This window comes from Pongo abelii, chromosome 19 (genome assembly GCF_028885655.2).
Source record: "Pongo abelii isolate AG06213 chromosome 19, NHGRI_mPonAbe1-v2.0_pri, whole genome shotgun sequence".
Classification (NCBI taxonomy): Eukaryota; Metazoa; Chordata; class Mammalia; order Primates; family Hominidae; genus Pongo; species Pongo abelii.
The window spans coordinates 8,311,921-8,334,931 of NC_072004.2; the positions used below are offsets into that span (position 1 = coordinate 8,311,921).

The 23,011-nt window shown below is 48.5% G+C and overlaps 2 protein-coding genes and 1 long non-coding RNA gene across 13 annotated transcripts in view; 1 reads left to right on the plus strand and 2 right to left on the minus strand.

Moving 5' to 3' along the window:
- The window catches only part of NDEL1 (nudE neurodevelopment protein 1 like 1), a 54,733-nt gene that overhangs the window by 22,301 nt on the left and 9,421 nt on the right, over nt 1-23,011 (plus strand). The window contains exons 8-11 of one of the 6 annotated variants that reach the window (XM_063717872.1): nt 2,102-2,253; nt 2,418-2,507; nt 5,421-5,455; nt 8,985-10,228. In XM_063717872.1, coding sequence (XP_063573942.1) covers nt 2,102-2,253; nt 2,418-2,507; nt 5,421-5,455; nt 8,985-8,992 — 285 coding nt within the window. In that variant the 3' untranslated portion in view covers nt 8,993-10,228. 6 annotated transcript variants of the gene reach the window in all.
- On the minus strand, nt 2,150-5,488 carry LOC134760460 (uncharacterized). Its single transcript, XR_010137919.1, has 2 exons — nt 5,005-5,488; nt 2,150-4,565 (listed from the first exon to the last, which is right to left on the minus strand). It is a non-coding gene; the product is annotated as an uncharacterized LOC134760460 (long non-coding RNA).
- MYH10 (myosin heavy chain 10) overlaps nt 16,420-23,011 on the minus strand; it is a 155,176-nt gene continuing 148,584 nt past the window's right edge. For all 6 annotated transcript variants that reach the window (XM_009251285.4, XM_054535393.2, XM_054535397.2 and 3 more), the window contains 5 exons: nt 22,574-22,697; nt 22,282-22,490; nt 20,500-20,608; nt 19,040-19,212; nt 16,420-18,093 (listed from right to left, as the gene is read on the minus strand). In XM_009251285.4, coding sequence (XP_009249560.2) covers nt 17,949-18,093; nt 19,040-19,212; nt 20,500-20,608; nt 22,282-22,490; nt 22,574-22,697 — 760 coding nt within the window. In that variant the 3' untranslated portion in view covers nt 16,420-17,948. The remainder of the gene's footprint in view (nt 18,094-19,039; nt 19,213-20,499; nt 20,609-22,281; nt 22,491-22,573; nt 22,698-23,011) is intronic.

The following is a 23,011-nucleotide window of genomic DNA, read 5'->3' on the forward strand; positions in this document are numbered from 1 at the left end:
ATTACATGTTATCCATATAAATATATGTAATACTTATGTGGTACATATTACATACTTCAAAGCTTCTTGAAAGCATGTCCCCGTTTATTGTTAGCATTTTGACTGCATGCACACTCCCCAGACACTTCAGCCTGGGCTCTCTCCCCTGCTTATGCCGCTAAAACTGCTCACTGGTGATCTCAGTGCTGTCAAATCCAGTGGATGCTGTTCTGTCCTAATTTTACTTGAAGCATTCAACACTGACTTTTTTTTCTTAATGCCCCTTTTCTCTGCTTCTCTGATGCTGTTTCATGGCTGCTCCCAACTTTCTTTCCATTCCTCTTAGTCATCTTGTTGGGTCTTCATCTGCTCACCCTTTTGATAGTGGTTTTACTCAGAGTTCTGTCCTTGATTTTCTGATGTTCTTAATCACAACCATAGTTTCATCCACCCCTGGGTGTGGATGTCTTTCAAATCTTAATCTCTAGACCACCCTTTCCCCCCTCAAAAGACCTGGTGCTCGTGCTTGGATGTCTCACTGATGTCTCAGACATAAGTTGTGCCTGCTGTGTGATAGATACTCAATATGTATTTGAATGAATGAACACATGTCTTGAATATAGGAATTGAATAGCTCTCAATTTCTACTGTGTGTGTGTAGCTTTAATAAGCTGCTGAATTATTGCCGAATTATGCTTATTCAGAGTCTGTCTTACAAGGTCATTACCTCTCTTTTTTCTGTTGTCATTTTAGTAGGTCATTGTACTTTTGTCATAGGAAAGAAGGAGAAGAAAAAAGTTTGTCTGTTTTTGTTGCTGTTTCTTTTTTTTGAGACAGAGTCTCACTCTGTCGCCCAGGCTGGAGTGCAGTGGTGCTATCAAGGCTCACGGCAATCTCTGCTTCCTGGGTTCCAATGATTCTTGTGCCTTAGCCTCCTGCGTAGCTGGGATTACAGGTGCATGCCACCACACCCAGCTAATTTTTTTATTTTTTCTTTAGTAGAGACAGGGTTTCACTATGTTGGCCAAGCTGGTCTCGAACTCATGGCCTCAAGTGATCCACCTGCCTCGGCCTCCTAAAGTGCTGGGATTACAGGAATGAGCCACTGCGCCCAACCATTGTTGCTGGTTGCTGATTTCAGGACCATTGTTGCTGGTTTCTGAATAGCTCTTATTGAAATGTAGGGGGAAGAGGTCCAAATGGATTCTCAAAGTGAAGTATATGTTACCTGTGGATTTAATTTAGCTGTGCATTCCCAGTCCTTTACTGTCGTGGATAATAGACATGAATTGTGTATATATATATTTTGCCATGGATATAGTATTTTTCTTTTTGGAGGAGGGGTTTGATTTGGGCAAAGTGTTTATGGGAGAGAGACAGTTGGTGATGTCTGAGTGTGTGGAAATACATGAGAAACGCCTGATCTCTTCATGTCATCTGTGTTGGTAGAGCCTGGTGCTTGCCAGGTGTCGTGGTGACAGGTGCAGAACAAGGGTGCCCAGTTTAGAGGTAAATGCTAAAAGGCCAGTGTCATTTGCGGGTGAATTATTTAATTACAGACAAAGGGTATCAGTTAAACATTTTACAGAGTGCTGTCAGAAATAAAATAGCTTTTAATTTCATGTAAAGTGTTGTAAATGTTCTCATTCATTCTCGTGCAGTAGAAAAAATGAAGAACCTAGAGAAAGAATTGGCTGCCCTAAAAAAAATTCTCAAGTGATATTTTTGGGTTTTTTAATAGTGCTTGCTTCCAAAACACACCCTGCCCTCCAACACCAACCAACAGTCTACAGCTTAGAAACGAGCAATGGATAGGGTCAAGAGACCTGGGATCTGCTGTTCCACCTTCCGTGCCACACTTTTTTTAGTTGTAAGGGGAAGATTTTATGTATTTCCTTCAGTAACACTAAGAGGAAAAAATAAAATATTCTGAGGTCATTAGAAAGGGAGCATAAGTATTCCCCCTTTTTATTAGAAAGTTGATTGATTATGGCTGAACTAACCACCATTATCAACTGAGATGAGTAAGTTTTGAGGCTTGAAATAGAAATGGTTTGAAATGCAAATTTTTATGTGCAGCTACTGTTTTGACAACCATATCATTCCTTCTTCTTTTTTGTAGGCTTTAGAATCCAAATTAGCAGCTTGCAGGAATTTTGCAAAGGACCAAGCATCACGAAAATCCTATATTTCAGGGAATGTTAACTGTGGGGTGCTGAATGGCAATGGCACAAAGTTCTCTCGATCAGGGCATACATCTTTCTTCGACAAAGGGTAAGTACTGAATGTTTTAAGTGATAATTTTTTGAGTAGTAAAGTGACAGATTATTAAGTGAGCATAATGAAGCCTTGAAAAGGTAAACTCAGCTTGACAAACCTGCCTGAAGCCTGTTATCATTCTAATCTTAGGGGACATGATGTCTGTTGTTGTCCTCTAGTCCCCATGGAGTCTGTTGCCCCAGGAACCCTGAATCTGAGGCTTCTGTCCTGGGAAGCAGACTCTTGAAAGGCGGCAGTGTGAGGCTCTGGTGAGTCAAAATGAATGTGATAAGGTCCCTGTTCCCCAGGTGCTTACAGGCAAATATTTTTTCGGGGTAGAAGGGAGCATCACAATTAAATATATGCAAACTCTGCAACAGACATCCCCTGTGACAATTTTAAGAAATATAAAGCCCTGAAGTACTTAGGCACTGGATCAAATATAGTTTAGGAGATACAACTTTTGTATAAAGTTAAGGCTTTTTTGAAGATTGAAATAAAATTATCTTAAGGTTGAAGCATCCTTAATGCAAAAAATTTCAGTTAGTATAGAAGTATATGAACTAAAAAGTCATGGTTTCCTGCCTTCACACTATTTCTGCATTCCTTACAGTTATTCCAAGGCATGTCAAATCATATTTTCATGCATCTGCTCTAAGTTGTTTATAACACAGTTACAGGATTATACTTTAAATATTGCTTTGCAATGTGCCTATCATGACTTCTATTGCCATTATCTTTCCATGTCATTTATATTATTCTACCTCAGTTTACTTATTTATTTTTAAATACTACATGGTAATACATGGTTGTACAAGTATGCCTTAATATAGGTCACTATTAGGACCTGTGGCCTGGGATGCTTATGTGTTGCCTAAGGTAGTTGTTATTGAAACAGCCAACAGGCACCTATGATCCTTGGCCACTGTCTCTGCTTTGAGTCATAGAGGTAATTCTTGCTTGTTTTTCTCTGAAAGCAGAGCAGGTACAACTCTAGAAACGTTCACAATTTCTGAAAGCAGCTGGTATTTTCTGCCTTCCTCAATAATTATGGCACATGTATAAAGGAGCAGAGTCGACACACAGTGCACTCTGAATAGGCTCTTGTAGTGGAGTGTTTTGGTTGATCTGTGTCCCTAATTTTACCCTGCAGTATATACATTTCATTAAGGATTTTGTATTAAAAGCACATTCTAAAACTTCACTATACAAATTAGAACTTTATTCTTTCTTAAAAAATTTTTTTAAATAATTTTTTTTTTTCTTTTGAAGAGATGGGGTCTCACTCTGTTGCCTAGGCTGATCTCAAACTCCTGGGCTCAAGTGATCCTCCTGCCTCAGCCTCCCAAAGTGCTGGGATTGCCGCCGCACCCAGCTGAAATCAGAAGTTTATTCTAACCATTGGGTTTCCTCAGGTGGAGTAAATATAAAATTGATTTTCCTCAGTCTTAGGAGTTTCAGGCAGACTTGAGGCAGCCCTTGTTTTTATACTGGAATGATAAATGGAATGACTGGATGGTTTTACGTGAGAGTAGCCATTTCCCCTGAATGATATGGAGAAATTTTAGGGTAGTCTTCATAAATGTTGGAAGCAGTGCCTAATTATTTTTCCCTACAACTTATAATGATCCTCTACTAGAGTAGTTATTAGTGTCTCCTTGGAATCGTATTTCTTGATGGGCCGCAGGTGCCTTTCATGAGAGCAGGTGTGAACCATAAATGGATAGGTTGGACAGGTGCCTGTGCGTGTGGAAGCCTTTAAGGATAGTAACGAGGAGGGAAGGATGACACTGTCTGTTCAGAGTCGCTACTCCTGCCTGCCACTTGCCTCCCAAGACAGAGCACCAGGGCAGGGGTTGCCAAGAGGTGAACCTGCTGTCAGGGAGACGTGGGGACCTCAGGGTGAGCTGAAGCCAGGAACGGGCCTTGGGCACACTGACTGCACCCCTGCCCCTTGAGAGCATCCGAGATGTCAGTGTAGGCTTTACTTCCTGAGCTGAACCCAGAAATGTGCTGTGCTTCCCAATCGGAACAGTTGCAGATACTTAGTTTTGGTTTTAAATGATAGACATTTTACATTGTGCCTTTTCTATTAAGAAATATGCTTTTGTGGGCTGGCTGTTGTGTGAGTGTGTAGCTTATATGATAAGTGGATTGTGTATGCGCACTGAAATATTAACGTACTGTTGCTGGAGTTGTCTTTCTAGTTGCTGTATTCCTGAGGATAACTCTGTGGGTTTTGCTATGTTTTCACTTTCATGCCGCTTTGCTTCGATTCCGGCTTCTGGCCTGTCTGGCTTTTTACCTCTGGCTTTTCTTCTGCCGACCTGTTGACCAGATAAAAACCAAGATGTTGTGTAGCAGCCGCAAAAGGAAGGGCAGGATATCCCAGTTCCCAGGTCCATTATACACTCTGGCAGGTTAAAAAAACAAAAGCCTGTCTGTATAGAAGTGGAGAAGTATGGCTTGTAGTTTCAGCATGAGAAAAGCGCCCCATTTGAAAAAGCCCTCCACTGCAGAACCTGCCTGCCCTCCCTCTCACTCCTCAGGAGTCTGTAGCACCGTGGCGATGGCTCACTAGTGCCGCTAGAAACCTGTGGCAGGATCATTTGGGGGAGAGACGTCATCAAAGTAGGTTTGTGTGCGTGTGCATGTGTGCAGGTGTACATGTGTGCGGGTGTACATGTGTGCGGGTGTGCATGTGTTCACCTTCCCACCTGCTGAAACTTTAGATGCAGTGAAGCCTTCTCACATAAAACAATATACCTTAACTGGGCATACTGCTCTGTGGGATTCAAAATTATTTTGTAAATTCTGGTCACTTGAGGGCTTCTTGGAATCAGGATTTTGTCTCGTCTGGGAGCACTTCTGCCAGTTCCTGAAACATGGGCTGCCGTGCCTGCCTCCCAGGTGCCGAGCTGTTTCCTTCAACCATGGTCGCCCTTTGTCTCACCATCTGAAAGGACACACATTTCATGTGCAGTATGGTCACTTGGATTCTCTCAAAAACACTCTTTTTTCCCCATAACTTTATGTAGTTTCTTAGGTCACACGTGCTCTATTTTTGAAAGCCACTCTGAGTTCTTTTGGGCTGTGTGTAGGTGGGCGTGGACTAATTTCAGGGCGTGGTGTAGAAATAGTGTTTGTATTACTGTTTAATATGTTTTCCTTTCTTTTATTAGGCAAGAAAAAGTCATATTTCCCACGTTGTTCATGGGTAACTGAATTTGTTTGCTGTGCTCTTTTTCATTCTTTCTTAATCCTGGTGTGTGGTGGAAGACACATTAACAATCTGGTTTTACTAACTGCATGGGGCTGACTCAGCTTTAACCAACTTACAGCCCATCAGTGAGCTTTCACGGTCCTGTTCGACTTGACTATATGCCGTTATTAGTTCAGCTGTGAGAAACGAGAACAAATTAGTTGCAGTGGTCCTGGGGTGGCTGGGAGTAGCATGCCACGTGGCACGCCTGAGTTGGGCTAGGGCGCTGTAGTGTTGATTTCAGAGTCTGGCGATGGGGGTTTGGGGTCACTGTCAGGCCCTGGGATCACCTTTGACTGTCTTCCTGGGACTGGGGTTCTTCCCGTTACCCAGTTGCTTCTGTTTTCTCAAATCAGGCAGCAGTGTGAGCACTCCCTCACCTCTGCGCTCACGCATGGAGTCCCCAGTTAAAATGGAATGGTAGATGGGGACGTGTGTAAGATCTGCCTTACATTTCAGAACTGCTTTGCAGTTTGCAGAGCCCGGGCTGAGAACTGGAGCAGGCTGGAGCTGCTCTGAGCCCACACTCATCCACTGAAATAGGAGACTCAAGTGAGGCGTGTGCCTGCCTGCAGGCTCTTCTGGATAGCTTGAGCCCACCCTCCTGCCCTCTGCAGTGTCCTCATCCTTGCTGCTTTGACAGAGTTAATGTTTCCGTCCTTCATCTCAGCTGTTTTACATTTATTGTCCCGAGTAGCTTCTAAGTGTGCCTTGGCTCTTCCCCCTTTTCACTTCTTCCACTGACATTTTACAACTGACCTTAGCACTCTTTCTTAGCCGGATTCTCTATATTTCAGTCTCCTTAACTAGTCTTTGATGGTAAGATCATGCAATTTTATAGCTCTGGAACCTTTTTTTACATATGATTCCCAGATCTGTATCTTCAAGCCTGCCCCATCTCTCTTCCTTCAGTCCTGTCTCGTCCACTGGGACATTGCCCTGTGGCTCTTTGCTGCTCCCTGAAACTGAGTCTGTTGAATATAGAGAGTCTCTTCTCTTGAAAATCTTTTCCCCGTGCACAGCTTTGCAGGCCTCCGAAGGACTTCACCAGACCTGTCATCCCATCTAGAAGGACAGCTTTCTTCTCTCTCTGTTCTTTAACTTTCTACTTTTTGACTCAGGAGAGAGGCGCTAGGTGAGACCCTGGTGGATTGATGTTCTCTCTCTACTCCACCCACCTTCACATTAAGCATTCCATTTCTGTCCATATAGAAATTTACCGGTTCTCTCTTTATAGTCGGGGCTGCACCACTTACTTTTCCCATTAGAGCCGGCCTGCATTGGAGTGCCGAAGTGGTTGCTTCTGAGGGCTGCTAGGTGGCCTCTGACCAGGAGGAGACTAGAAAAGGGTCCTGGCCTGGGCATCTGGAGGCAGCTGTGGCCCCGACTTCCCCATCAATGGCTCACTAGGTGAGCCTAGGCTAATGGCTGGACCTTCTCTTGCTTTGGTTGCCTTGGCAGTGGAACAGTGGGATAAACCTGTTGTTCCTTACGGTCCACTTGAAAATGCCAGAATCCCATCCTCAACCTGCTCGAGGAGCCATCTCCTAGTTGCTGCTTTTGCACACCCTGTGTCCCAGGTGCCAGATTCTTCTTGGCATCCAACAGTGCTCCCTTTCTGCCGGGTTCCAGGGGCTGTCTGCAGTACAGGTTTGGGGACTTGCCTGCCACTGTGATGTGTGAAGCTGGGAATCTGAGGTTCACACGTGCTGAGAGCTGCGGCCATTTGTGGGGCCTGCCTGGTTATCCCTGAGGTTTCTAGGAGAAGCAGGTGTCAGGGACTCTGGGACTAGCCAGACAGATGGAGCCTATTATATGAAGTCTACCGTGGCAAATAGGATATGGCCTTGGCCCCAGAAGAGGCACAGGCCTGTGACCTTAGGAGAGTGGGAAGGATGGTTTCAAACTTGCAAATGTGTTGAAGCTCAAAAATCAGACCTCTCCTAACCCAGTGAGGAAAGAGACGATCCGGCTCTTTGTCGTTGAAGTAGGACAGTGTGCAACAGGGAGAAATGACATTTGTCAGAGCCTTTCTCCTGGGGCTCTTGGTCTCTGTATGCATGGTTGGAATTTAAACTCCACATATGTACTCTGAGTTTAGTTTCTTTAGACATGAACTTTGTTTCTTCCAAGTAGGCAGGGACTATTTGTCAAGTCTCTGCATGCCTGTTTCTCTGTGAGGTTATCCTCACTCTGTCAGTGTACGAAACAGCTGTCTCTGCAGGGAGTGTGTGTCGGCAATTTTTTTTTTTTTTTAAGGAGAACCTCTCTCCATGAGTCTGTATTCAGCTCCCTGGAGCCCTCTGATGAGTAGGTGGGGGCAGTAGTGGGCAGGTGTGGTGCAGTGTGGGCCCTTGTCGTAGTTGGCTTTATCTCCCAAATTGCTAGTGGGACAAATTTTCCTAGGAAGCTTTTCAAGGTGGAAAGGCTGAAGTGGCTCCTGAGAGAGGTTCCAGGCTGCACACTCCCTCCCCCTCTTGCTGCTTCTTGTGGCTGCGCTGCACGGTGTGTGAGGGGGACGCTGGGGGGGCTCCCTGTGTCGCTGGGCTCCGGGTGCTGGTCCTGGCTGCAGGCTGTTGGGTTGGGCTGGGCTGTCTGCACACGAGTCTGCGTTGAAAAGCCTACTCATCTGGCGTTGCTTGCTAAACAATTTTTAAAAAGTTATTTTTCTCCATCTTATTAAGATATTCATGTATTAATGCATTATATTTGGAAAATGTAAGGAGATTTGAAAAATGATTAAAAAAGGATAAAGTAGTAAACAAAATTCACCCACAGCCCAGAGGGGAGAAAAGTGACGATTCTTAAATTTTCTTTCTATGTTATATATGATCCTATGTACATATATGTTGGTGTGTGTATATATATGTGTGTGCATATATATAATGTGTGTATATATACATTTATTTATACACACTCCCCCTCTGCCCCTGCTTTGTGGATTTAGCTACATGGATAGTAATGTCTGTCTAAGGGGCTATAGTCTAGAATCTAGAATATATACTATTTGCTTTTTTTTCTTTCATATGATTGAATCTACAGAGTTCGGTAACCTGCATGTTTTTCCACTTAGTTACATTCTGAATATTTCCCATGCTATTAAAAAACTTGTGGAATGTGTTTTTAATGGCTGTGCAATATCTTATTGTTTAGTTGTACCATTATTTATTTAATTAGTTCCCTATTGCCAGGCATTTAGACCTGCTCTATGGGGGAAGAATCAGGACTGTGGCTTCCGTGGCCAGTGTGCGGCAGTTGCCAAATAGGTCATGTGGTCCTGGTTCCCCAGGATTCCCAAAGGCTCAATTCTCTAACCAGCTGGTGCTTTCCAGGCAGCCAGTGCCCCTTGGGCCATCAGGACCCTACAGCCTGCGAGGAATAGTTTTAGAAAGCAGATGAATTTCCTGTTGTGTGTGAGTGATTTTAAATGAGTTTGTTTTTCTTTTCCCCTTTCTTCCCTTCTGTGCTCTGGTTGCTCCCACAGGGCAGTAAACGGCTTTGACCCCGCTCCTCCTCCTCCTGGTCTGGGCTCCTCGCGTCCGTCGTCAGCGCCGGGTATGCTGCCTCTCAGTGTGTGAGTGCCCAGCCTCCAGGTGGGGGCTCCTGCCCTCCTCCAACAACCCAGGACACCCACGCCTCACCCCTCGGTGCCTGGGCCCAGCCCCGTGCCCCTCCGTCTGCCTCCGCACGGCTGGCAGAGGGCAGGCTGCATGCAGTGGCAGCTGCTGGGCCCTGCCCAGCCCCGGAACTCTGCGCGATATCAATACTGGCTATTTTCTCTTCTCGCCGTAGTGCCGTTGGTTTCACATGATTGCACTTTTGTGGGTCGCAAGGTGATACATACATGTATTACTTGGTCACTGGATGCAGAAGTACCCATTCATCACACCTGCCTCATAGCCCCCACTCTGCTGTACTGATAGGATTTAGTTGTGTTTAGGACATTGCAAATCTTCTAGAAGTTCTCCCCCAAATCAGGTCAATGTGTGCCCTCCTGAGCTCCCACCCAGGCATCTCCAGTCCTCATGATCATGTGTCCCCCAACTCCGCCCCTCATAGTTTGGGCCTCTTTCTGGCAAAGAGTCAGGAAGGTTACTGAATTAGGGAACATTTTCTGCACCTTCTGATTTTACTTAAGCAGCTACCATTCCATGGACTCGCCTCCCAGAGCAGCACAATGCCCGTCTGAGCCCCACGTGGCAGGAGCCTCTGGGACGGGGCGCACACAGGCCGAGCCTCTGTGCTGTCTCCTCCTCCGTGCGCTTCAGACTCGGGGTGAGGGAGGCGGGCAGCCTCTCGCCAGCCTTCCCGTCAGCCTTCCCGTCCTTCAGTTCAACGACATCTTTGGAGCATTTTTGTTTTCTCTTCCACGGGCCGTCCCGTTGTTAGGAAGGGTGAGTGGCTGGTTCCAGGGCGGGCCGGTGCCGGCTCCGGGGTGGACTGAACAGCGGCGGCTGTCCCTGTGCATCCTTTGATTACTCTCATGCTGCATTTACTGTTTACATTTGTTTTATTGTACATAGGTTTGTAAACATTATTGCCTGAGATATTTGTATATAACTTGGGCTTTGTAGCTTTTATTTATTCAGAACTCATACGGCATGTTAATGACTCTGATGGTGCCCTCCTCTGGGCAGCTGTATAGGATCACCATGTGGTTACAAAAAATACTTCCCCTCAAAAAAAGTCTTTTAATGTGGAAACAATAAATTTCACAGAAAAAAAGGATTGACGTTGCTTTATTCAGTCTCTGCCATCCCATGAGAGGAGAGCTGGGGCCCGTAAAGCCAGGTTCCAACGTCACTGCTGCTCTGACATGGGACACGCGACGGACGGACAGCAGCTGTGGAATGGGACAGAGATCAGGCAGCCTCTGGAGATGTCTTATGTGCGGAGCGGGCGTCCTCATGCTGTTTCTTGGCACTGGCTTCTGGGCTTGGCTGTGATTTCCAGGAGCAGTTTGAGAATGGCCTGGGACCCATGTAAAAATCTGAAAGGAAGGACCAGGATGTTGAGGGCGGAAGTTCACAAAGTCCCAGAGTAACTGGGATGGATCCGGGAGCTGGTCCTGCAGCTGTGCTGCCATTCATGACAGATGTTGTCATTCTGGGATAGAAGTCGCTTCGAACTGGCACTTCTCCTTATCCCTCAGGTTAGTGCTAGCAAGTGAGAGAAGGTGTCAGATATTTGGTAGCAAGACACATTGAAGAACGTGTAAACTGGGGGTCTGTGTGAATGCATCAGATTCTGAGCACTGTTTGCTTATAACAACAGAAACAGTATATTTTATAGTATTAAACTATAAATGAAAATGATGTGAATCAAAACCCTAAGAGACTTTGGGAGGCCGAGGCAGGCGGATCACAAGGTCAGGAGTTCTAGACCAGCCTGACCAACACAGTGAAACCCCGTCTCTACTAAAAATACAAAAATTAGCCAGGCATGGTGGCGGGCGCCTGTAGTCCCAGCTACTTGGGAGGCTGAGGCAGGAGAATCGCTTGAACCTGGGAGGTGGAGGTTGCAGTGAGCTGAGATCATGCCACTGCACTCCAGCCTTGGTGACAGAGCTAGACTCTGTCTCAAAAAAAACCAAAAAAACCCTGAGTGAATAAGAACTATTAAGTAGGATCCATTGTCAAACATTTCTCTATTAATCTATAGACAGGAATATCTGCTGTTAGTTCCTGGAGATTTTGTCCTGAGCTGAGTCTCCAAGGACACTCACAGTTGGTGTGTGCTGTGTTCGGCTGAGCTGCAGTGGCTGAGAGGACAATCCTAAGCCTCTTGTTGATATGCAGCAACGTCCAGCTTCTTTCCCAGCCCTCATTGGAAGGATTGGATTAGAAGAGAGGTTTCAACATTTAGCCGACCTCTTTATTTACGTAGGAACCCCAACTAAAACACAGCAAGCAGGGCTTTCACTCTGGTTAAAGCACAGATGATGTTTGGAGCCCTGAATCTTCGTCCCTGGCTCCCCAAATGATTTCTCACTTCCTTTGCATCTGAACACCCTGGGCTCCTCTTATCCAGACTGTTTTGCCAATTGCTGGTCACTCAGTTGATAGCTGGAGGAAGGGCCCTGGCTACAGGGGCCCACGTGTCATCCACTGCATGTCACCACTGCTCTGGGTCCAGAAGAGCCTGGGCCAGGTCCCTGGAGGGGTAGCAGCGTGCTCTTGGGCTTATTTCTGATCCCTTCGGGAAGAGACTTTCACTTTAAAAATTAAAAAAAATTTTTTCTTAGTCTAATTTAGCAGTGGGGGGTTATATACCAACTTTAGTGGCTTTTTCTTCTTTTTTTGAGTTGGAGTCTTACTCTGTCACCCAGGCTGGAGTGCAGTGGCGTGATCTTGGCTCACTGCAACCTCCACCTCCCAGATTCCAGCGATTCTCCTGACTCAGCCTCTTAAGCAGCTGGGACTACAGGTGCCCGCTGCCATGCCCAGCTAATTTTTTTTTTTTTGTATTTTTAATAGAGTTGTTTTTTGTATTTTTGTATTGTTTTGTATTTTTTTTTTTTTTTGTATTTTTTGTATGTTGTTCAGGCTGGTCTTGAACTCTTGACCTCAGGTAATCCACCCACTTCGGCCTCCCAAAGTTCTGGGATTACAGGCGTGAGCCACCGTGGCCGGCCTTAGTGACTTTTTTTTTTTTTGTGGCTGTAGCAGCTCTTGGCAAATGACCCCCTGTGAGGAAAGCAGCCGACTCCCTGGACCTCATCTCCCACTTTCTGTTTGGACTGTGGGGTGTAAGATGCTACTTTGGACATGGTCAGAGAGAGCATCTGCCACCTGGCATGAATGCCGCTACGTACTGTTTGCCTGTCTAGCTGGAGTGTGCCTCAGTGTGGGTTTTCTTCCTGGAGCTGCTGGTACCTGGTTTCGCGTGGCTCTCCATGAAACCTCGGGAATGAGCCCTCCTTGAGCCGCGTCTGTGTGCCGTTCCTCCCTGCTGGTGGGGCTGATCTCCCGGGTGGTGGACAGCCTCTTGCCTCCAGGTGTTTTCATTTCAGCTGCTCAGTCCTATCCCTCGCTCCCAAATGTTGTCTTACAAGAGAGTAGTAGCCGGCACTCCACTTCCTTCAGCCCAGAGTGGCCAGAAATGACCCCTGACCAACGCAGCTGAGACCCAGGAGCCAAAGCTGGGACCTTGAGTCACAGTGAGGCCTGTGAGAACTATACAGAGGTGACCTGAGGACAGGACACAGGGCTCTGACCGCAGGTGGCAGAAAGGACAATGGGCCCGGGTTTGAGTTGACTGAGCTTGCACGGCTAATTCATGGTGAAGCCAGGCTTGGGCACGAGCCCAGTCTTTTTCTGCTGTGCCTTTCCAGACTTGAGGCCTCACCAGCCTTGACTCCCACGCTCCGTCCTGTGCCTTGGGAGAGGAGCAGGTTTTGAAGGCTTGGAAATGACGAGCGGCGGGGCCGGCACAACCTTTCCAGCAGGAGGAATCGGTTCACGTAGCCTTCCTCCTGTGCCTGCTGCGCACGCTGACTCCGCCTTTCTTGGCAGCTGCCCCAGAGACGCCACTAGTGTGCGTCTCCTGAGAGCCAAAGTGGAAGCTGGCACTTCTGGGAGAGGGGAGGCATCCTGGGTGGAGCCACAGCTTTAGGGAGCACCCTGTAGGCAGCTCTGCCCCCTCCCCGACTGTAACAGTGTTGTGCCCTGTCTCATGGTGTGTGTTGGTGATACAGCATTCCTGAAAAGCAGATTCCAGTGAGGCTCCAGAATTTCCTTCTAAGCTGCTGATGCTCATTCTGCAAGGTTTTGTTGTTGTTGTTGTTGTTTGAGACAGATTTTTGCTCTTGTTGCCCAGGCTGGAGTGCAATGGCGTGATCTTGGCTCACTGCAACCTCTGTCTCCTGGGTTCAAGTGATTCTCCTGTCTCAGCCTCCCAAGTAGCTGGGATTGCAGGCATGTGCCGCCATGCCCAGCTAATTTTGTATTTCCCATTTTGCAAATTTTGATGCTGTGCTTTATCGATCTTGCCAGGAGTCGGGCAATGACACCATCACAGCTGCGCCTACTGACAGTGATGGTGAGATACAGGAGATGTGGCCCACATGAAGCCGGGGGCGCCTTGGCACCTGTGCAGTATGGCACATACTTGGGAGAGGCAGCGCTCTGTATGGGGATCCGTGAGACCCAGTTTGTCGGTTATGTCACGTTACCTCTCGAATAAGGCTTTGTGACATCCAGTCAGCCGGAATGGAGCCTGTTACTGGGCTGCCTAGTCTCAGTAGGGGTTGAAGGCCGGGGCCACACTTTCTGCCCAGTTTACAGGCTCTGTAGCTACAGTGAATGCCTCTGAAAAGCAGTAGCATAATGGACTTACACCCTTTCAATAGCTTCATATAAGATTCCCAACAAGAATGAGGTACTTCACAATCTGCTTGATTCCCAAATGGCAGGTGCCTACAAAAGGAGGTGGACTTCTCTGTCTGGTCCTGACAGCTGGCTCAGGACGGCATTTTGGCAAACACTCAACATCTGGGAAAGCTCTTGGTACAGATGTTGTCCCCGAAAGGTGGAAAGGGAGAGGTGCTTTCTTGTGTTCCTCCCAGAGACTGGGAAGTCTGTGTGGGTGGGGCCTTGCAAGGGGAGATCTGCCTGGAACTCGAGGGAGAGGAGTCATCACCACTTCCTAACGATTCCAACCTGGAGCCTATTCTGGCTTTTTTCTTTTTTGGGGGGTGAAGGAAGAGCAGGAAGGTGTGGTTTGACGACAGTGAGCTCTCTTCTCCAGTCTTGATGTGGACATGTCTGTCCCTCAGCAGCTATTGGCCTCTGGGGAGAAGGGCGCTGGGTCGGTCATACCCAGAGCCATAGGAAGGGCTGGCTAGGAAAACAGCTTGGCCTTACTGCCCACAGTTCATCTTAGCTGAGGTTTCCTGGGACAGGAAAAATTGGTGACACAATGATGTGAAAAATCTATAGCCTGATGCCATCAGGAATTGGAAGTGTCCCCTCAAGCCAGCAGGCTAGAAATAGGTGTTATCAGCTGGGCATGGTGGCTCACAACAGTAATCCCAGCACTTTGGGAGGGAGGCTAAGGCGGGAGGAATCACATGAGGCCGGGAGTTCAAAACCAGCCTGTCCAACATGGTGAAACCCCGTTTCTACAAAAAAAGAAAATACAAAAATTAGCCAGGCCTGGTGGCGGGTGCCTGTAATCCCAGCTACTCGGGGGCTGAGGCAGAGAATGGCTTGAACCCGGAAGTGGAGGTTGAAGTGAGCTGAGAGCATGCCACTGCGCTCTAGCCTGGGAGACACAGCGCGACTCTGTCTCGGGAAAAAAAAAGTTGTTATCCCTCCAGAGCAGTTTAAAATAGTCCGCTGGAATGGCTGCATTAAAGAAAATAAATAAAAACAACAACAAAAACTGGCATCTATGATGTGGCAAGGGCAGAGCGCTTATGGCCCTAAATGAAGCCCCGGCACCGCCTCATGTCATCTAGACCCAGGCTCAACGAAAGAGCAAGCCTTTCCCAAGTCTTGCCTGAGTTCCTCCTCACCGGGAACCACACTGCTGCTGGGTAGAAGCTGACTAGCTTGATCTGATACACTCAAAGCCCAGCTGCCATAAACTGTCTTCCTTGTGCTCTGAATGCCCAACAAAGGTTGTATAAACTACCTTTCCTTAGGTCTGGAGTGTTGGGTCAGTCAAGAAGGGTCTCTTTTAGTTATTAAATAGTATCTTTGCAGAATCAGGGCCTGGAATTGGTTCACACAGATTGTTTCTCCTGGCACGCTGAGTAGTTGGGAAACTGTGATGTGAACAGACCAGCCAGTAGAGAAGAATTCTTGCTTTTTTTTTTTTTTGAGACGGAGTCGCCCTTCTCCGTCACCCAGGCTGGAGTGCAGTGGTGTGATCTCGGCTCACTGCAGCCTCCACCTCCCGGGTTCAAGTGATTTTCATGCCTCAGCCCCCCAAGTAGCTGGGACTACAGGTGTGCACCACCACACCTGGCTAATTTTTGTATTTTTAGTAGAGACGGGGTTTCACCATGTTGGCAAGGCTGGATTTGAACTTCTGACCTCAAATGATCCACCTGCTTTGGCCTCCCAAAGTGCTGGGATTACAGGCTTGAGCACCGCGCCAAGCCCAGAGTTCTTACTTTTTGAGAAAAACAAGCCTCTGAATTCCGTACACCCTTGGATAAGATACTGGATGTGGGGGTGGGAACCCCGCTGAAGCAGCATACCTGTGGCTCACCTTTCCTCTCCTATGGTAGTAGCACAGGAGGAAGAGGGTGCTTCGGCCCATTTCACACGTTTCCACTGCTGCCAAGAAGCCTAGTCATAGACCCCTTACCCCCAGAACCAGCCTAACCCGAGAATATTATGGAACAAGAAACTGGCATTCTCTGTGTGGCTCTGTGCTGCCCTAGTATTTCTCTCATCCTAGTTGGCCCGCACTAGAGGGGCTGCCCTTGGCCTCATCACTGAATCCTCCAAAAGCATCTTCAATGCGTGTCTGCCTGAAAATGCAGCCTGAGATGTCTTGGACCCCTGAAAATGTCCTAACCCAGCAGTGAGCTTCATTGGCTGGTGACCAGAGCCCTCCTAAATCACTCCCTTGACAGCTGGGCCAGCTCCTGCCTTTGGGTGGTCTTTCCCTTCCTAGTGTGTGTGCATCCCGGCGAGGCACTGGCAGGAACAAGAGGTGGAGCCAGGACTGGCCTGAGAATTATTCTGTCGTCTGACCTGGGAGACAGCGCCCTCAGCGAAAAGGGCCTGGTGCCGTCATTTGAAGTCTGTGTGTAGCACCCACCCTCCAGTCAGATCACAGATGGGAAATCGAGAACAGAAGGTGAGAAAACAGATTCCATGTTCACATGATTATTCTTGTTTATTGAGGTCTCTTTATTCTCCACGGGTGCTTTTTTCTCCGAGTAAACAGAGCAGGCGCAAATATCTATCATGAATAAATTTATTGTCTTACAAAAATCATTGTCTAGAAATATGGGAATACAAGAAAAGATATTTGCGGTCAGGTGTCTGGTGGTCAACAGCCAGTACAATTCATAAAGGGGGAAAATCCAAGATTCCAAACCCACAGGACAAATTCTTCCTAACAGATGTTAAAGCTTTTAACCCAAAAGGTTTGTGTTTTCAAGCACATTGCAGAGGATCACGGATTTAGAATTAACACTGATTCGTTGTCACTGAATGTTTGTAATACCACTTTGACTAGAGAGGTACATGATATGAAGCACAGTCAAAACTGAATACATTAAATTGTTATAGAGGCGAATGATATATTCAACATTGTCTTAGTACTGTAGTGTCTAAGGCACTTTCCGTAATGTCAGTTTGCTTAACTATCAACCAAAAACAGGATGCTAAGTGTTCACTGTAACACTGTCCAAAGGGAAGGGAGAAGGAAAAATGAACGAGTCACACCCACTGGCATGTCAACATTCAGGAAGATGGCATCTGTGCATCTGTTCTGGAGGCTCCATAAACCTCATTGACAAACTTGGAACAAGCCTCGGACACAAAACCAATATTCCCATTTTGGGCTCAAAGCAGCGGCTGAATTTGCAAGGTCAGCGTGAGGGCCTGGCTGGCGAGGGGGGGCCTTCCACCAGCTCGGCTTAGGGGTCCACGGCTGCTTGCTCCTAATGTGAGGAGGGCGCCGGCAGAGCCAGGCGGTTCGGGAGACCATCGGGAAGTCTACATGATTGATGGCTGCCACCCGGGGCCTCAGCTGCAGTGTGGCCACCATCCCTTCTATGCACAGACCAGCCCTGGCCAAGGACAGTTCACATGAGTAGATGCGGGACACCATCGACTCGAGGGGCAGGGCCCCCCTTGGGGGAGGGATGTGGTAACCCAAAATGGGTGTTGCTTCCAATCCAGCCCACCCCTCCTACTCTTTCCAAAGCCCCTTTCACAGTTTGCTCACTGTAATAGTGTTGATCATTATTTGAAGGAAATGAGAGATACAAGTGCAGTTTAGAGTCCACAATGGTCTAGGAGACTTGATGTGGCTGAGGAGTCGGGGGCCACGTGAACACAGAACTAGGTTACCTGTCTGTATGACAGAGAGCATGCAGAGCGACTGAGCGACGACCACGGCGCTGCCCCAATAACCCAGCGACCCGCAACCAAGGGCTTGGAGTTTGTTTTAAAAAGGGTCTTACCATGTTTTATAAAATGGTCTCTTGATGACTATATGGAAAATAGATGCAATGATGAAACAATCTGTTTAATATGTGTGTCCTGTGTGTGTCTATATATAAAAAGGGGAGCAATTGTACCTAAGTCTGAAGCAGGATACAGTATGCGTAGGCTGGAGAGCCTTAAGACACAGTTGATCTTTCAGGAAGGAATCCCGAAGCTTGCCAATTTCCGAAATCTGCAGGAGGCCCCAAGGCAGGCTGGCACCGGGTGCGTTCCTAAGTGTCCCACTGTATTGCCTCCTCTGGCTTCCTGCGACTTTACTCTGACTGGGGTGGCTGCGTCTCGTTGACATCACTGGTCTTACTTTCTGTGTCATCGTCGGAGAGCTCCAGGGAAGCTCCTTCAAGGTGCAGCTGGCGCCGGCCCGATCGGCTGGAAGAGAAGCTGATGGGGCCACCCCGCCTGGAGAGGACAGGAAGCGGATGTGTGTGGGTAAACAGACAGGAGCACGTGGCTGTCAATATGTTCAACCACTCAATGCCATGGAACCTTCCCCTTGCACCCCTTCCTCGGACACACGACCTTGTGGGGGCGGCAGTGCGATGGGGAAGGACTGTGTGCTTTTCTGCCTCTCCCACAACCCTGCCTGCAGAGTACGCGAAGCAGGGTCCTCAGAGAACTGGGGAGGACTTGATTCAGCCTAGGACTGTCTGTGATGGAAATGGTAAGGAAGATGGATTAAGGCCAAGCTCTAGCTGCTAACCAGGGAATCAGCCAGATAGCAAATATTGTATTGAGGATTTGTGGGCCAGATAGGGACTCTGTTACATATTCTTTGTTTTGGCATTTTTATAACCATTTAAAAATGCAGAAACCATTCTTAGCTTGATGGCTGTATAAAAGCAGGGTATGCACCAAATCTGCCCATTGGCCAGATGTGCTGAAACCTCCGCTGATGTGGTCTTCTGGGGCAGAGACTTCAGCTGTAGCTCTCTCATGCTCCGCCCTCTCACTGGTACAGAGCAGATCCAGTGTGGTGAGGAGGACGGTGCTGAGGAGGGCTGATGGCACCAGGTCCCAGGAGGAGCTCCTGCCCTGCTTTTTAAGAGAGGCTGGGAGCTCACCTCACTAATGGATATCTGGACAGGGTTGGATGCCTGACCCAGCTCCAGCCTGGTGTGGTGGATTTGTGTGGTCCTCTAGTGACTGGCAATGAGTAGGGCTGGCTCCTCTTTTATTCTCCCCAAGGACGACTATAAAGGTCAGAAATCTTAAATGAAGTGGTTCAGGAGAAAGAATGGGTCACCGGGTATGGATCTAAGTAAACTTCCTCTGATCAGCTGCGCCCCGAGCCTAAGCTAACCGACAAAGCAGCTGCCTGACAGCTCGGGGCCGCGTGCCTGCTCACCTCAGCCGGTTCTTCAGGGTGCTGACCTCGCGGCTCAGGCCCTCATTGGCCTCGGTGGCATCATCCAGTTCCCGCTGGAGTTTACGCCGAGATGCGTTGGCACGCGTCGCTTCTTCTTCTGCTTCCTCCAGCTGGCGTTTAAGCTGCTTCATCCGAGCGTTGGCCTTCTCCATCTTGGGGAGGGTACATGAACCAAACCAAACCAAACTGATGAATCCAGTGTTGGCCTCTCTGCACCCCGAGCATGGCAGTGTGGGGCTCTGCCTGTTACCCTTGTGAGCACGCGTGTACACGATGTACACGCATGCCTGGGGGCTGGTCGGAGGCTCTGTAACCGGCCTGCCGCTCTCAGCAAAGCTAGCATCTACAAAGCACACTAGGCCAAAAGAAATGAAAAAGTACTCAAGACTGTTTTTACCGGTGAGTTTTCTGCAGAAAAATGACAGTTTACTATCTTCACACACGTGACCTAGGGGACTGAAAGGGAGTTGCTATTCTTGCAAAATGTGGAAGAACCAGCAATGTGGGACAATCCCCAGCCCGGGAGACTGGTACAATGCATCTTTACACCTCCTTTCAAGGATGGGCATGTCAGACACTAGACTCGGATTCAAGCAGAAAGCCACCCTGGGATGACATACCACAGAACTAAGAGCCTCCCTTTTGGACCCTTCATTCCTGAGCCACACAGGCACTGGTCAGTGCCTCGTGGGTCCAGCACACACACCACCCTCAACTGTGCTCCGTGTTGCTAGGCCCCAAGGGTGGGGGTGGGAAGGGAAGGCCGGGTTGCCTGACTGAATGAATGAAGTTGGGGAGGGTTCGGGCCAAAGGCAGTGAAACCCTCAGATCCATCCACCTTTCTGGCCAGTGTCTGCAGTGTGAAGTCTCACCAGGCAGAGCGCAGGGAGCGGGAGGAGAGGGTACAGCTGCCCACGCTGCAATCGGCAGGCCTGACCCACAGTTCAAAGTCCTGCGGAACATTCCCTGTGTACTTAGAAAAGGGGGCCTGGATGCAGACACTGAAACTCACTCGGGTGCAGCGTGCAGTACCTTTGTCTTCCCTTCACTTTCTATTCGATATCTCCTGTACCCATCCTACACCCAGCCAGTATCTCATGGCTGCCAGCAATATCCAGGAACTATACCAGGCATTAGGGAGATAACAGGGAGCAAAACAGGCAGAAATCCCTGTACTCACGAAGCGCACATTCTAGTGGAGAAAGCAGGAGCTTTACAGTTCAGTCCAGGCCTCACTGAACTTGCTTCCTGACCTGCTCTCCCCGCCCTCCTGTGTGTCGGGTACTGGGAGTGCCCACCAGGAACATGGAACAGCCCATGGTTAGCTGAAACATCAGAATCGGGAGGCCCCTGAATTCCACTGGTCAGTTGTGCCACCAGCTCATTCTCCACCAGTTCCTTTGCTCACACGCTTCCCAGGGAGGCATTTCCTCGCGTACCTGCTCTTTATACTGATCCGCGTGTCGACGCTCATCCTCGACCTGCATGAAGATTTCTTTCAGCTTCTTCTCAGTGCGACGGACTAATTTGTTGGCGGCTGCTCGTTCCCTGTGAAAGTGGTCACAGTAGTTTTGAAATTCTTGAAATGGTATTTTGTGTGGGAAAAACATTTTTTAAAGCCCCTTTTCTTTGGGAAGATGACGCATGGTAGAGGCATTTACGGACCTCTCTGTCCAGAATTCATGACTAATGTGGTGCTGAAACCTTTCCTTCTGGTCAAAATCAGAATTGCCTTTAATGTATTTCCTCAATAGCGAAAGGTAGAAAAAGTGCATTATTCCTGCACGTGTAGGTGTTAATTACTGTACACAGGTATTAATCACTGTACTCAGTTATCTTACTTTTTTTGTTTTTGAGATGGAGTCTTGCTCTGTCGCCCAGGCTGGAGAGCAATGGCGCCATTTCTACTCGCTGCAACCTCCGCCTCCTGGGTTCAAGCGATTCTCCTGCCTCAGCCTCCTGAGTAGCTGGGACTACAAGGCGTGTGCCACCACGCCCGGCTAATTTGTGTATTTTTTAGCAGAGACGGGGTTTTACCACGTTGGCCAGGCTGGTCTCGAACTCCTCACCTCAGGTGATCTGCCCGCCTTGGCCTCCCAAAGTGCTGGGATTACAGCCGTGAGCCAGCGCACCCGGCCTGTACACAGTGATCTTCTAAACAGCAAATGTTACATACAATCTACCTGTCAGTTATACTGAACATAGACTTTTGAAGACGCCATCCTTATTTTAATCACCTAAACTTTTAGCCTGAGAAACAACCCAAGTTATTAGGTGGTTGTTTCACTTGAGAATTTACTAATTACCTACTGTGATGTAGGGCTTTGGCAGCTCACATTGAAAAAAAAACAAAAAACAAACCCCCTACGCTCCCTCTTTGGTTAGAGGTGAAACAAATCCATGTTTCCAGATGCGTCTACGTCGTCCCATATGAAGGAGAGGTAACTTATTTGGAGGACTCCATGGAAGACAGAAAAAGTTATTTTGTTCCTTAACAAATATTATGCAAAAGTAGATAGGGACAGTCAGCTGAAAGGGTGAGTTATGTTAATTCCAACTAGAAACAAACCCTGAATTGTTTGCTTCAGCCCACTGGAGTCCAAGAGTGGAGTGGGAAGTCCTGGCACGAGGGGCTGGGGAGGAGGCAGGGTTCTGGCCACGAGCCCCGCATTTCTGGGCTCCAAGCTCCCCAGCAAGAGGGGGAATCTGAAGGTCTGCCCTGGCTCTGGGTGCTATGACCTAATAGCTTTGTAAATGCCTGCCTGCCAGCAGCTGTACTGTACAATTTCTCATCAATTTCAGAATGCTTTAATACGACAATATGAAAGCTGTTAAGCAATCCCTTCTATGGGAAGAAGAAAGGCTCTGATTTGTGTCATACTGCATTTGTTCTCTGGCAGCAAACTAGCATTTCATGGGATGCCACACACTTGGGAAATCAACTTTGGGTAGGAGATGCAAACTCAGGGTGCCTAGGAAATCAGGGGGCGCCGTCCTAAAGCCCAGCCTTCCCTGACTGGTCACGGAGGCCGTCTGTCCTCCCGGCCTCTGAACGCTCGCAGCTCTTGTCTCACAGCTCAAACCAACTTCTGTCTCCCACTCTGGTTATATGTGTTCTCTGCCCATGCAGTGGGGAGCCCTTCCCGAAAGGGGCATGCCTGTTTTGTCTCTGACTGAGCCTAGTTGGTAAGTTTTGGTTTACGGCAGCAAAAACTTCTTACTTGGCTTCCTGCTCAAGCTGCTCCTCCAGCTGCCCAATCTTGGCCTCCAGGGCTGAGATGGTGGCCTTGAACTTGGACTTGACAGCACCCTCGAGCTCTTGCAGCTTGGCCTTCAGCTCCTTGTTCTGCCGCTCCAGTTGCTGGCGCGCGTTGTCACTCTTCTGGGCAGCGCTGCGCTCGGCTGCTAGCTCGGCGTTCAGTGTGTCCACCTACAGAGGAGAGAGGACTTTAGTCACTTGTGCCTGATGGGTGGCACAGCCCTCCCTGGGTGACGGGCTCCTGCATGGGCCACCTGTAGAGTGGTCTTGCGGAAGCGGTCGTTGAGCAGCTCCATGTTGCTCTGCTCCTCTTCCAGCTCCTCCTCCAGCTGTGCGATCCGAGCTTCCAGACGCCGCTTCTCATCCAGCAGCGCGGACCTGGCGTGGAGAGGAGGAGGGGGCGGGTCAATCCCAGCTCAGTGCAGCACGGGAGCCTCAGGGAAGGCTCCTCCACCCACCCTGTTGCTGGAAACCTGAGCAGCCATCCTGAATTTTCTCTTTCCCCTGCACTCATCCCCGAATCCATCAGTAGGTCCCACTGATGACACTTCCAAACACCCTCCCCCCCTGCCACCACCCAGATGCAGGCCTGTCCTCTCTCACCTGGACTGCGGGGGTGGCCTCCCGCTGCCCTGCCTGCCTCTCTCCAGCTGTTCTTCACAGACAACAGCCAGAGTCGCTTTCAAAACGCA